The 11,679-nt window shown below is 34.7% G+C and overlaps 1 protein-coding gene across 1 annotated transcript; it reads right to left on the minus strand.

Annotated features, from left to right (window-relative positions):
- Positions 1-1,426: 1,426 nt before the first annotated feature.
- On the minus strand, positions 1,427-4,303 carry LOC133334127 (uncharacterized). Its single transcript, XM_061542425.1, has one exon. The coding sequence runs from the start codon at positions 4,301-4,303 to the stop codon at positions 1,427-1,429; it is 2,877 nt and encodes a 958-aa protein (XP_061398409.1).
- Positions 4,304-11,679: the final 7,376 nt, after the last annotated feature.

An 11,679-nucleotide genomic window follows, 5' to 3' on the forward strand; every position in this document is an offset into this window, starting at 1 on the left:
GCTTAGCAAATACAACCAATAGGACAAAATAGTACTTTTCTCGAATAGCCTAATTTAGGAATACAGTACAATTATTGACTGCAGTTTTTATACAGTACAAATCAGTCAGATATTTCACCTTTATCAATTCCACCACACCATTCATACATACAAATTTGCGAATTGACAACTCTTAAAGAAAAGAGGTTTGTGGATTTGGTAAAAAAGGTGTATTCACCATTGTATAATCTATATCAGTGGTTTGTATATCTACTAACATTTTGCTATAAATTACCAATTCTTATCCAATAAAGGAGGCAATTTGTATGGGGGCTACTGTTTCCCCTGCCCCTACCAAAAAATTAAGTACCCTATGTTACCACAAATGTACTCAAAAATCGGCTGTGAAAATTTCATGAAAATCCGTTCAGTAGTTTAGGAGCCTATAGGGAACACTGATCAAACAAACAAACAGAAATTGATTTTTATATATATAGACTAGCTGGACCCGTGGCGCTTCGCTGCACCTACTAAAGTTATCAACGTTAATTTTGAATACCAACCAATATGCAGCTTCAATATATACTAATTATAAGGGTTGAAATTAGGTAAATCCTGGTATTTATATGATCTCATTAACACTACAAATAACGACACTTAATAGGATAAATAACTATTTTGCACATCTTAAGATCGATCATTACCCGACATTTAACGTGTCTACGGCGGGTGGCCAAAAGATTTATAATTTCTTTCAATATTTTTGTCTGTTTTTTAACCAAACAACATTTTTGTCAAAATAAACATGATTTCACAAACTGATAAAAATAAAAATTGTAATGTCAATCATTTCTTTTTATTTCTATACACATATATGTACATATGTTTGTATTTTATGTACATATAGCTTAACCCGGTGCGATGGCCCTTGCTATTGATGAAAAAAATATGTCAAATTTATATAAATAAAAAAATCTATATTTTTTTAGGTTTGGATTTATTGAGTATATTTTTCTTAATTCGTTAATTTCTCGCTTATAACAAACTATCAACTACGTTAAATACATGTTTTATAATTTTCTTAATACTAATATTATTATCTTAATTATTATTCTAATGCTTTTGGATAGACGATGTTTTTAGTTTTTCCGTCAGGAGCGTTTTCCAGCAATAAAAATTTTTGACGGATTTCCTCACGATAGCATGCAACATAAAGCTGACCATGTGAGAAACACGGATTTTCAAATTCAATCCACATACTTTAAGAGATTGGCCTTGAGACGTTTATTAATTGTCATTGCAAAGGCTAATCGAACAGGAAACTGTAAACGTTTAAAGTTAAATGGAAGTTCGGACGTTATCATTGGAATTCGTGGTAGCATTACGTTTTCGCCTTTATATTTTCCAGTTATGATTGTCGCTTCGATTATGTTATTGTGTAATTTTTTCACAGCAAGCCGAGTTCCATTGCATAGCTTTGGAGGACAATGTTTCGCAATAAAACGATAGGTACACCAATTTTCAATTGCAACACATGTGGTGGAAAACCTGGAAGATCAAGTGAATTTAGGAATTCAATTGGATAATTGACGACATCATTTTCTTCCATTACGGTATCTATTGAATTATAAGTTTTTATACTTCCACCGATTCTATTCAGGATAATGTTGTTTATATAGTTAACGTCAACATTTTTAGCAGCCAATAATGCACGTTCACATAACCATTGCGTATTTGTGAAATTACGGTCTATATTTGGAAATATGGAAATAATTAGATCTTCAATAGATTGTGTCATTTTACAAAAGTCGGGCGGAAATGTAATGCAATTTGTTGCTGGATTGACTGGCACTTTTCCATTTCCTAAATCTAGCAATTGCTTAGAAAATTGTAAAGCTGATGTATCGTTTTGTAGAGCTACACGCATATTTGTAGTTAATTTAAGAGTTTTAACATGACTCCAAAGAGAAGATGATTTAAGGCATGCATTCAATTCATCGGCTGGTGTTGAACCCGGAATGACAGGTAGAGTTTGACGAAAATCTCCAGCTAGTAGAATAAGAGCACCTCCAAATAAATTTGTGTTGTTCCGCAAATCCTGTAAGGTGCGGTGAAGGGCTTCTAAAGATTTTTTGTGTGCCATGGTGCATTCATCCCATACTATGATTTTGCACGTTTGTAAAACTTTACCCATTGATGAATTCTTTGTGATGTTGCATGTGTAATCCTCAGAAAATTGCCATTTTAATGGTAATTTCAGTGCAGAGTGTGCAGTTCTTCCACCATCCAAAAGTGTTGCGGCAATTCCTGAAGATGCAATAGCTAACGCAATATTACCTTGAGACCGGACACTGGCTAAGATCAGTGAAATTAGAAATGTTTTTCCTGTTCCACCGGGTGCATCTATGAAATGTAAACCACCGGTTTGGTTTATTATAGCATCCATTACATAATCGTAGACATTTTTTTGATCAGGTTGTAACTTTGGCAAATTTTCTCCCAGATAAATTTCCAATTCTTGTGGATGGTAATCGGTTTCTCGAAGTAAATCTCTTTCATATGGATCACTAATAGCACGAATTGGGGCGACCATTCCAACTTCAATGAGAAGTTTATTTTTAATTTCCATACATCTGTCTTCTAATAAAATTAAGCATTCATTAAAAATTGTATCAGAATATTCCATTGCTGGATCATTATTATCAGCTCTATGTTGATGCAATATATCTTCCGCCATATCCTCCTTGAATTTATCCCAAAGTAATTTTGGATTAGATGGTGAGCAAGTAACCAATATAATTGCAAATAATGCTCTTAATTGGCGTGGATGCCTTGTAGCCGAAGCTTCCGCAAGTGTCGTTTCCCAATGATCATCGTTTTCCAGCAATTGCAATTTTTGACACGCCTCACGATACGTTGCACATATTTGGCCATCCACTGTGCGCAAATTTTCAAATGATGTTGGTCCACGAACGTTTATTAGAAGCATTCTTAAATAGAAGCATTCTGCATTCTGAGGATGAACCGTATATATCCTACCCATAGCATCTGTGGAATAAAGATTTTCCCATCCTTCAACTGCTTTTCCTTGTTTACGGCGTTGGAATTTTTTTGATGATGCGTTCCAAGTAAAGTATGTTGGGACTTCAGCATAAAGCAAGGTTTTGGCAAACAAATCATTTCTACATAAATCGAAAAATGATGTTAATGTTGTACTTGGTGGTGATAAGGCTCTTTCTTGTGCATTTGCCTCAGTAAAATACACACGTTGTCCATTTTCAAGATGTACTGCAAGATGAACAACAGTTGGATGACGTTCATGTATTGGAAATCCTAAAATTCGCCAAACTGCTTCATTGCTGCTGATATATCGAGCCATTTGATAATTCGTTACTTCATCATTTGGATTTCGGAAGGAAAATACTGCCATGTCGGATCCTTTGTTGACGTATTTGCAAACGTATTTAATTGATTTTACCGAACTGCAATATTCTACGTTGATATGTGCCTTAAAAGTTTTTGAAAGTAACGGACAATACGGTACTATCCAGCGGTTATCAATATCAACGTCGATGTTGCGGGCCTTCACTGTAGTTGTTTTACCACCATCTTCCACTGATCGTCGCCGATAAAGCGGATAGCCATCAATACCCGATATAGTTTCTTTAAGCAACTGCCGTGGATACTTCTTAGTGCACTTTCCATCCACCATGCATGGAGAATTTGGATTAATGGTTCCACACGGACCATGAACCATATTTTTTATTACAATATCATGCAATTGAGGATCATTGTTGGGATCAGGTATCTCAGCTGAAATTACACTATCAATGAGATTAGGTGTAATTTTTTCAACTAACCATATTAAAATGTGGGCGTGCGGCAAACCGCGCTTTTGCCATTCGACTGAGTACATCCAACATCGTGTTTCTCCAAAAATATGCATCTTTACAATGAAGTCCATTAAAGATTTTAATTTTTGCTTGAAGACACGTGCTGTTATATCGTGTCGATGTGCTGATGTTTGCCCGCAAGATAATTCGCTAGTGATTTCCTCCCACTTCGGATTGCATGTAAACGTAATGAATAGATCAGGTCTACCATAAGATCGCACATATGCCATAGCATCTTGCGTATATTCCTGCATGTGGCGTGGACTACCGGTGAATGTTGCTGGTAGTATTATAGCACGTCCTAATTCATTTGGATTTACATCAATATTACTATTTATGGCATCTTGCAAATGAATGTAATTATCCACTCGAAGTTTGGATTGATTGTGACGAATGTACATAAGACGTTCCGTCTCAATTTTAGCGTACATGTCAACAATATATTGATGAAATAGCTCCCGGCAGTTGACAATATGGTTTAAAGTGTTTCTACGAATCATTATGCGATATGCATAAAAATTCATCGAACTCACTTTTTTATTTGTTGGTTCATCTGTAATTAAAAAAAAAACAAATAAAAGAAATTAGAATTGAATACAATTGAGTTTGGGTACAATATAAGGTAACAATCAATTTACTTACTTGTCGATGTATTGATTTGTCGTAATCCGAAGTGGTATCCATCTTCACCATATGGGAAAATAATGGGATACTGAAGAGCGTCATATGATCGGTGGGTCTCAGCTATTCTATTTACTCTTTCATCCCGTCGGCGAATAATAATATCACGTGGCGCGGTCGGCTCACCAACTATCAATATTGCCACATCATCAATCGTAGGTGCATTGTAGCGTCCTTGATGTTGTCCAGCCGGTGTTTTGTCAGCATGAATAGCAATGAAATGTTCATCTGAACACAGTCTTGGATCATCTCTAGCTTGCTTAAAAGTCCTTATTAGTTGATTGCAGCCATGAAACATTTCTTGCAAATCAGCTACAACACGCTGCTTCGTTTCAGGATTATAACGTTGACGTTGTTGTACTTGTTCATCTGCTTGACCCATAAAATAAATTTGCAAAAACTTTGGATCTTCATTAGGAATTGGCAACAGAGATCCCATGCGGTGGTAAATTTGTCCTTGCACACGAAATGTTGGCATAAAGTTTTCTCTTATCACATTGGTAGCTCCAAAAGAGGTCATCTGAAAAGCAGAATTGTATTTTCTGATATTGCTTAAGAAATGTTGAGAATCCAAATGTGACCCTATAGAAAATAAGACAAAAATAATTAGTATTTAAATTAAGAAAGTTGTAAATATAGTTTTTCTTACCTGTCATCAATGATAATAATGGTTGTGGTGGTGGAAGAAGTTGGGGTAAAACTATTTTTCCATTTGAGCAACACATTCCTGGTGTTTCGTGTTTGTATTTGTATGCATTACAGTGACGACAAACGTTGTTCATTGAACCTATAGCTATTAACTCATGGCTACTATAGTCCATTTCAGCTGTGTAGTTGAATGCAATCCGCTCGAAAGACACAGGAACTATCCGACGATGACGATAACTATCTTTAGTCTACTTTCTCGTTGTTTGTTGCTGCTCTAGTGACGAATCGCTGTAGCCCTTGATGCTGACATAAGAATACGTTGGCTTCCAAGTCTACTTTCTCGTTGTTGTGTCGACTCGCTGGCCCTTGCTAGTGACGAACGAATACGCTGACTTTCGAGTCTGGTTTCCCGTTGATCCGAAGACTCTATACTTCTGGCTACTGACGAAGTAACACATTGTTTTCTGAGTCGGTTTTCACGTTGATTCGATGTCTCTGCCGATCTTAGTGTAGCATTTCTTTCTCGTTGGTTTTCCAAACGGGAGTTACGTTCATCAGAAGTTTCGGCAGCCCTAGAAGTAGAAGCCTGAATTCTTCTGTTGCTTAGGCGAGTTTCACGCTCCTCTGATGTCTCGCGTTCTCTCTGCGATTTCATGATCCTTGCTTCTTTTGTTTGTTTGGAAAGGCACGACTTTTTTGGTGGCATTGTAATTAATACGATGAATTAAAAAAATACACGTTCAGCACTTTTGGAATCTATTATTCAACTAAACTACAAACATTTGGCGACATTATATTTATGCCACATAGGTAAAAATAGTATCGTAGTTAAAAAAGAGGTACCTTTTCCATTAATATTTTATTTGATAAAAATAAGTACTCAGGTAGTTTATCCATAATTAGAGTTAAAAAGTGTATAAGAATTAGGTACTAATTTTAAGGAAAAAATAAGGTTAAAAAACATGTACATTTCCATTAAATTTTTATTCGATGAAAATATGTATACAGGTAGTTTAACCATAATTCTAGTTTAAAACATGTATGAGAAAGAGGTAATAATTTTTAAGAAAAAATACATTGTTCGTGATAAAAAGTGGTAATTAGATATTTACCTGGACATATGCAATAAGTCCTCAAACATAAATTAATGTAAACAATTATAAAATTGTTTATGGTAATTTCGGTTGATATAGGTAAATTGTTAGATATAAAACTTGTATACATATAAGTACTACGCTTTTAGGTAATATATATATTCATAGGTACAAAACTTATATTTAACCCTTTACGGCCCAATGTTGCCCGCAGACAACAAAATATTTTAGAGCTTCTATTTAATTTAAAATACATATGTCAAGATCTGATTATGGAGAACACATATCAAGAAAATTCAAATTGTTGGTTGAGTTATGTGGTTTTCAATATAAAAAAATGTGTACCGTACCAATTTGTGTATACAGTCCACACTATTTGGTTATCTTGATATTGGACTTTTTCCTGAAAGAATGTACTGTATCTCCCGAATGCAAGAATGTAGCGTAGTTAATTTTTATTCATATTCAATTCAGGTGTATTAATCTGTGTACATGAAATCTTTCTATAATCACGGAAAAAATTCGGGGCTGAAAGGTTTAAAATTTATTTACTGTAATTATACTAATTACTTCTGCGACAATGTAAAACCAGTAAGGAAAGTAGTAAAGTCGGACGGGGCCGACTATATGATATCCTTCACCATTATGGGTATATTAAACGAATTCATCCTAACAGAAGGGCCATTAACATGAAATTGGATGAACTAAAATATGTGACCTTTATGTAAATGTGAACCGACTTAGATCAATCCATAAACATGTCATTCGTTTGTTACAATGGGACAAAATTATGTAAATCGATTTTAAGCAAATATCAAAATACTCAATTGTGAACGTTGTACAAAATTTCATGTCAATATTACAAACATGAGGAGTTTGGAGCACCATTTACTTAAAATCGGATGAAAACAGATATGGATATATCCAAATATGAAGCGATTTAAACGAAACTTGTCACAGGTTAGGTTGTACTAATTTCAGCAGGTTTTGTTCCTAATGACCATATTTTGGGTCCTACTTAAAATCAGACGAACAAATATATGAGAGCTATATCTAAATCTGAACCAATTTTCAAGAAATTTTATACATATCATTCTACACTCAATCCAGTATGCTATGCCAAATTCCATGCAAATCGAAAGATATATAGGGACCTTGGTATACCATTTACATCATATCGGGCGAACATATATATGAGAGCTCTATCTGAACCGATTTTCAAAAAATTTTACACACATCATTCTAGACTTAATTCAGTACGCTATGGCAAATTTCATGGAAATCGATGGATATATAGGGACTTTGGTGAACCATTTACATTAAATCGGTCGAAAATACATATGGGACCTGTATCCAAATCTGAACCGATTTTCAAGAACTTTCACACACATCATTCTAGAGGCAATTCAGTATGAAATGCCAAATTTCGTGCAAATCGGAAGATATATAGGGACTTTGGCATACCATTTACCTAAAATCGAGCGAACTATATATGGGAGTTATATCTAAATCTGTACCGATTTTCACGAAACTTAGCACACGACATTCTACACTTATTTCAGTACGCTATGCCAAATTTCGTTCTAATCGAAAGATATATAGGGTCTCTGGTGCCTATATCGGACGAAAATATATATGGGAGCTATATCTAAATCTGAACCGATTTTCACCAATTTCAATAGGGTTCGTCCTTGGTCCAAATAAGCGACTTGTGCCAAATTTCATTCAAATCGGATCATAAATGCGACCTGTACTTTGTGTACAATTTAACATCAACACAAATATTTTTTTTATATGAAAAATGTTTAGCAAAGACAACCAATAGAACACAATATCACACTTTGTGAATTGCCTGTACAGTTATTTACTACACTTCCTATTCAGTACAATTCTATCTGATATTTCCACCGTTTTCATTTTCACCATAATTTTCATAAAAACAAATAGCGAATTGGCAACTCCTAAAGAAAGATGGTTTGTGAACTTAATGAAGAATATATTCACCATTGGATAATATATATCTGTGGTTTGTATATTCACTAACATTATGGCAATGATAAGCCATTTTCACCATTGCCTATTTTCAACATGGCAAATTCTAATCAAATAGAAGGGGCAATTTGTATGGGGGCTACTGCTTCCCCTGCCCCTATCAAAAAATAAAGTACCCTATGTTACCACAAATGTACTCAAAAATCGACTGTGAAAATTTCATGAAAATCCGTTCAGTAGTTTAGGAGTCTATAGCTAACACTGATCAAACAAACTAACAAACAAACAAACAAACAGAAATTCATTTTTATATATATAGATTGTTACGTTCTTGGATTTTACTTAATCCCGTGTAGACGTTGTTTTATTTCCCAGCACAGTTCGTACTAAATAAAACGCGGGTTCTTTCAGATTACGATTATTACAATGATTTTATTCACACAACTTTACTTTGCACTTTACTTTACTCGACGGTTTCAATTCGCGATCTGATTCACAACTGACTGCCTTTCCATTTCCCCTATTTATATGAGCCTCGCCTGTCGCTACAGAAGTTTCTAGACGATCTGGTAACACCTAGATTACGAACAATCTACAAATGCAACAAACACATACAACCTTACAGTGAGTAAACAATAACAACAACACATATACAGGCGAGGGGGTAACAAAGAAAGAGGAATTAAGCGATCATCAATGATGACGTTTAACAAGAATTGTACGTCAACAAAAAAATAGACAATGAAAGAGGAAATGGAAGGATGTAGAAAAATTCATACAGTAGTTGTTGTTGTGAAGTTATTCAAATAAACTGTAGAAATTTACGTTACAATTCAAATTCTTAAATTAACGGAATTCATCTAAATTAACTTAAGGGGACCCCCCCATTCTCGGGGTCAAAATTTTTGTTGATATAATTCGAATCTACACTGATTAAAGAATGTCTCTACAAAATTTCAAGTGAAAATCTCAAGAACTCTTGAAGATATAGCCGATTTATTGTATCAGCATCAAGTGACGGCTGAAGGGCTTCTCAAACTTTAAACGCGTTTTTCTCTAAACATTTTTTTGCGAATGGCGGGCACGATAACTCAAAAACTAATAATCCAATCGGTTCCAAATTTTGCAACGTTTCTCTGGGAGTGTATAGCTCTCGTATGAACTAGGATAAAGCAAATCGGTGAAGATCTTCCTTATTTTTTAACTTGGTTTTTGGTAAAAAATCGGCGATTTTTCAAAAATATTTTTTCAAAGGTCCACCATTTTGTTAATTTTAGAGCGAAGTCAATAATCCTAGTTCATACGAGAGCCAGACATGTACTCTTTCTAACACCGTTGGAATTTTCGGATTCCGATGTTCTAGTGAGGAGTTATCATACCCGCCATCAAAAATAAGGACTTTTCTTTAATTACAAAAAACAACAACAAAACAATAACAAAATTTTTTTGTAAATTATTTTTCTTCTCTTTTAAATCTTCAATTATATATGTGCAAAGTTACAAACCTTAACAAGCATTGGTATTGATTTACCAGCCCATTGAAAATCTTGAAAAAATAAAATCGAGAATGGGGGGGTTCCCTTAAATCTAAAGTTATATTCGTAACAATATATATATCAAAATCTCAAGAAATTTTGAAATTTTTGGGAATATTTGCCAAATTTTAGGTAGTAATCATGCATGCCTTTAAAGATATCCGACCGCGTATACGTACACGCCTCATTAACCGCCAACTTAATTGATATGACCGTATGTCCTCATCGGTATAGGTCCATACAGTCAGTCCAAACAGCCATCGGCATAGGTCCATGCAGTCAGTCCCGTACAGTCCCCATTAACCGCCAACTTAAGGGGACCCCCCCATTCTCGGGGTCAAAAATTTTGTTGATATATTTCAAATGAAAATCTCAAGAACTCTTGAAGATATAGCCGATTTATTGTGTCAGCATCAAGTGACGGCTAAAGGGCTTCTCAAACTTTAAACGCGTTTTTCTCTAAACATTTTTTTGCGAATGGAGGGCACGACAACTCAAAAACTAATAACCCAATCGATTTCGAATTTTTACACGTTTCTCTGTGAGTGTATAGCTATCGTATGAACTAGGATAAAGCCAATCGGTGAAGATCTTCCTTATTTTTTAACTTGGTTTTTGGTAAAAAATCGGTGATTTTCCAAAAATATTTTTTTCAAAGGTCCACCCTTTTGTTAATTTTAGAGCGAAGTCAATAATCCTAGTTCATACGAGAGCCAGACATGTACTCTTTCTAACACCGTTGGAATTTTCGGATTCCGATGTTCCAGTGAGGAGTTATCGTGCCCGCCATCAAAAATAAGGACTTTCCTTTAATTACAAAAAACAACAACAAAATTTTTTTGTAAATTATTTTTCTTCTATTTTAAATCTTCAAATATGTATGTGCAAAGTTACAAACCTTAACAAGCATTGGTATTGATTTACCAGTCCATTGAAAATCTTGAAAAATTAAAATCGAGAATGGGGGGGTTCCCTTAAATGGTGTTTTTATTTTCTCAACCATTGATTGGCTGACCGTATGTCCTGCATCGGTATAGGTCCTTTTGTTGGTATAGCATCCATAAAATTGTAAATCAAAATTCCAACATTTTTATAACATCTGCCTTATGGCTATAGATGTTATAAAACCCTTTCTTATGCCAAACGTGTACCTAATCGATATATTAGTTTTAGATCCCATAATACCGTAAGAATGGGCTATCCGATGTTAAGTTAATAATTTAAACAAGTTTATATGATGTTGGAGGATGCAACTTATCTGTCCACTACTTCTAATAACTCTCCAACTAAGGGTCGTTATTTTGATAATTTGAAGAAACAAATTTCATCCAAACATTGAGCTTTGCAATATATTTATCGAGCTTTGATCAAGTCCAAAGATGAGACCCATCGGTCCACTCCTTCTGTTACCTCCTACACAAAGTGTGAAGATTTGTTAATTCAATATTATTAAGCAAATGAAATGTTTGCGTTGACGCAAACTTTGCAAATCGCAATAATTTTATCATATTTACGAGTACATTAAGTCAGAAGAAGAAGAGACCAATCGGTTTCCTCCTTCTGGTACCTCCCCAAAAAATATAAATTTTTTGTGAACTTGTAAACTTTATGTGATCCATAGATTGAGCATTGTAATATTTACTCCCCACAAATAGCCAGTAACATATAACGAATAGTACATCCCCGGGGTCTAAACATGTCAGACCCTAATATTTATACCAGATAAAAAATTAGTGCAATTATCGACTGTATAGGTCCCTCATCTCCGGTACCACCACCATTTTGAAATATTATACATTTAATAAAAAAAGTGCTCCACTTCGACCCTAGGCAGTAATTCCGTAGAACTTAGGGGTT

This window comes from Musca vetustissima, unplaced genomic scaffold, assembly GCF_032173495.1.
Source record: "Musca vetustissima isolate MV318-11 ecotype Yass unplaced genomic scaffold, APGP_CSIRO_Mvet_v1 utg18174, whole genome shotgun sequence".
Lineage (NCBI taxonomy): Eukaryota > Metazoa > Arthropoda > Insecta > Diptera > Muscidae > Musca > Musca vetustissima.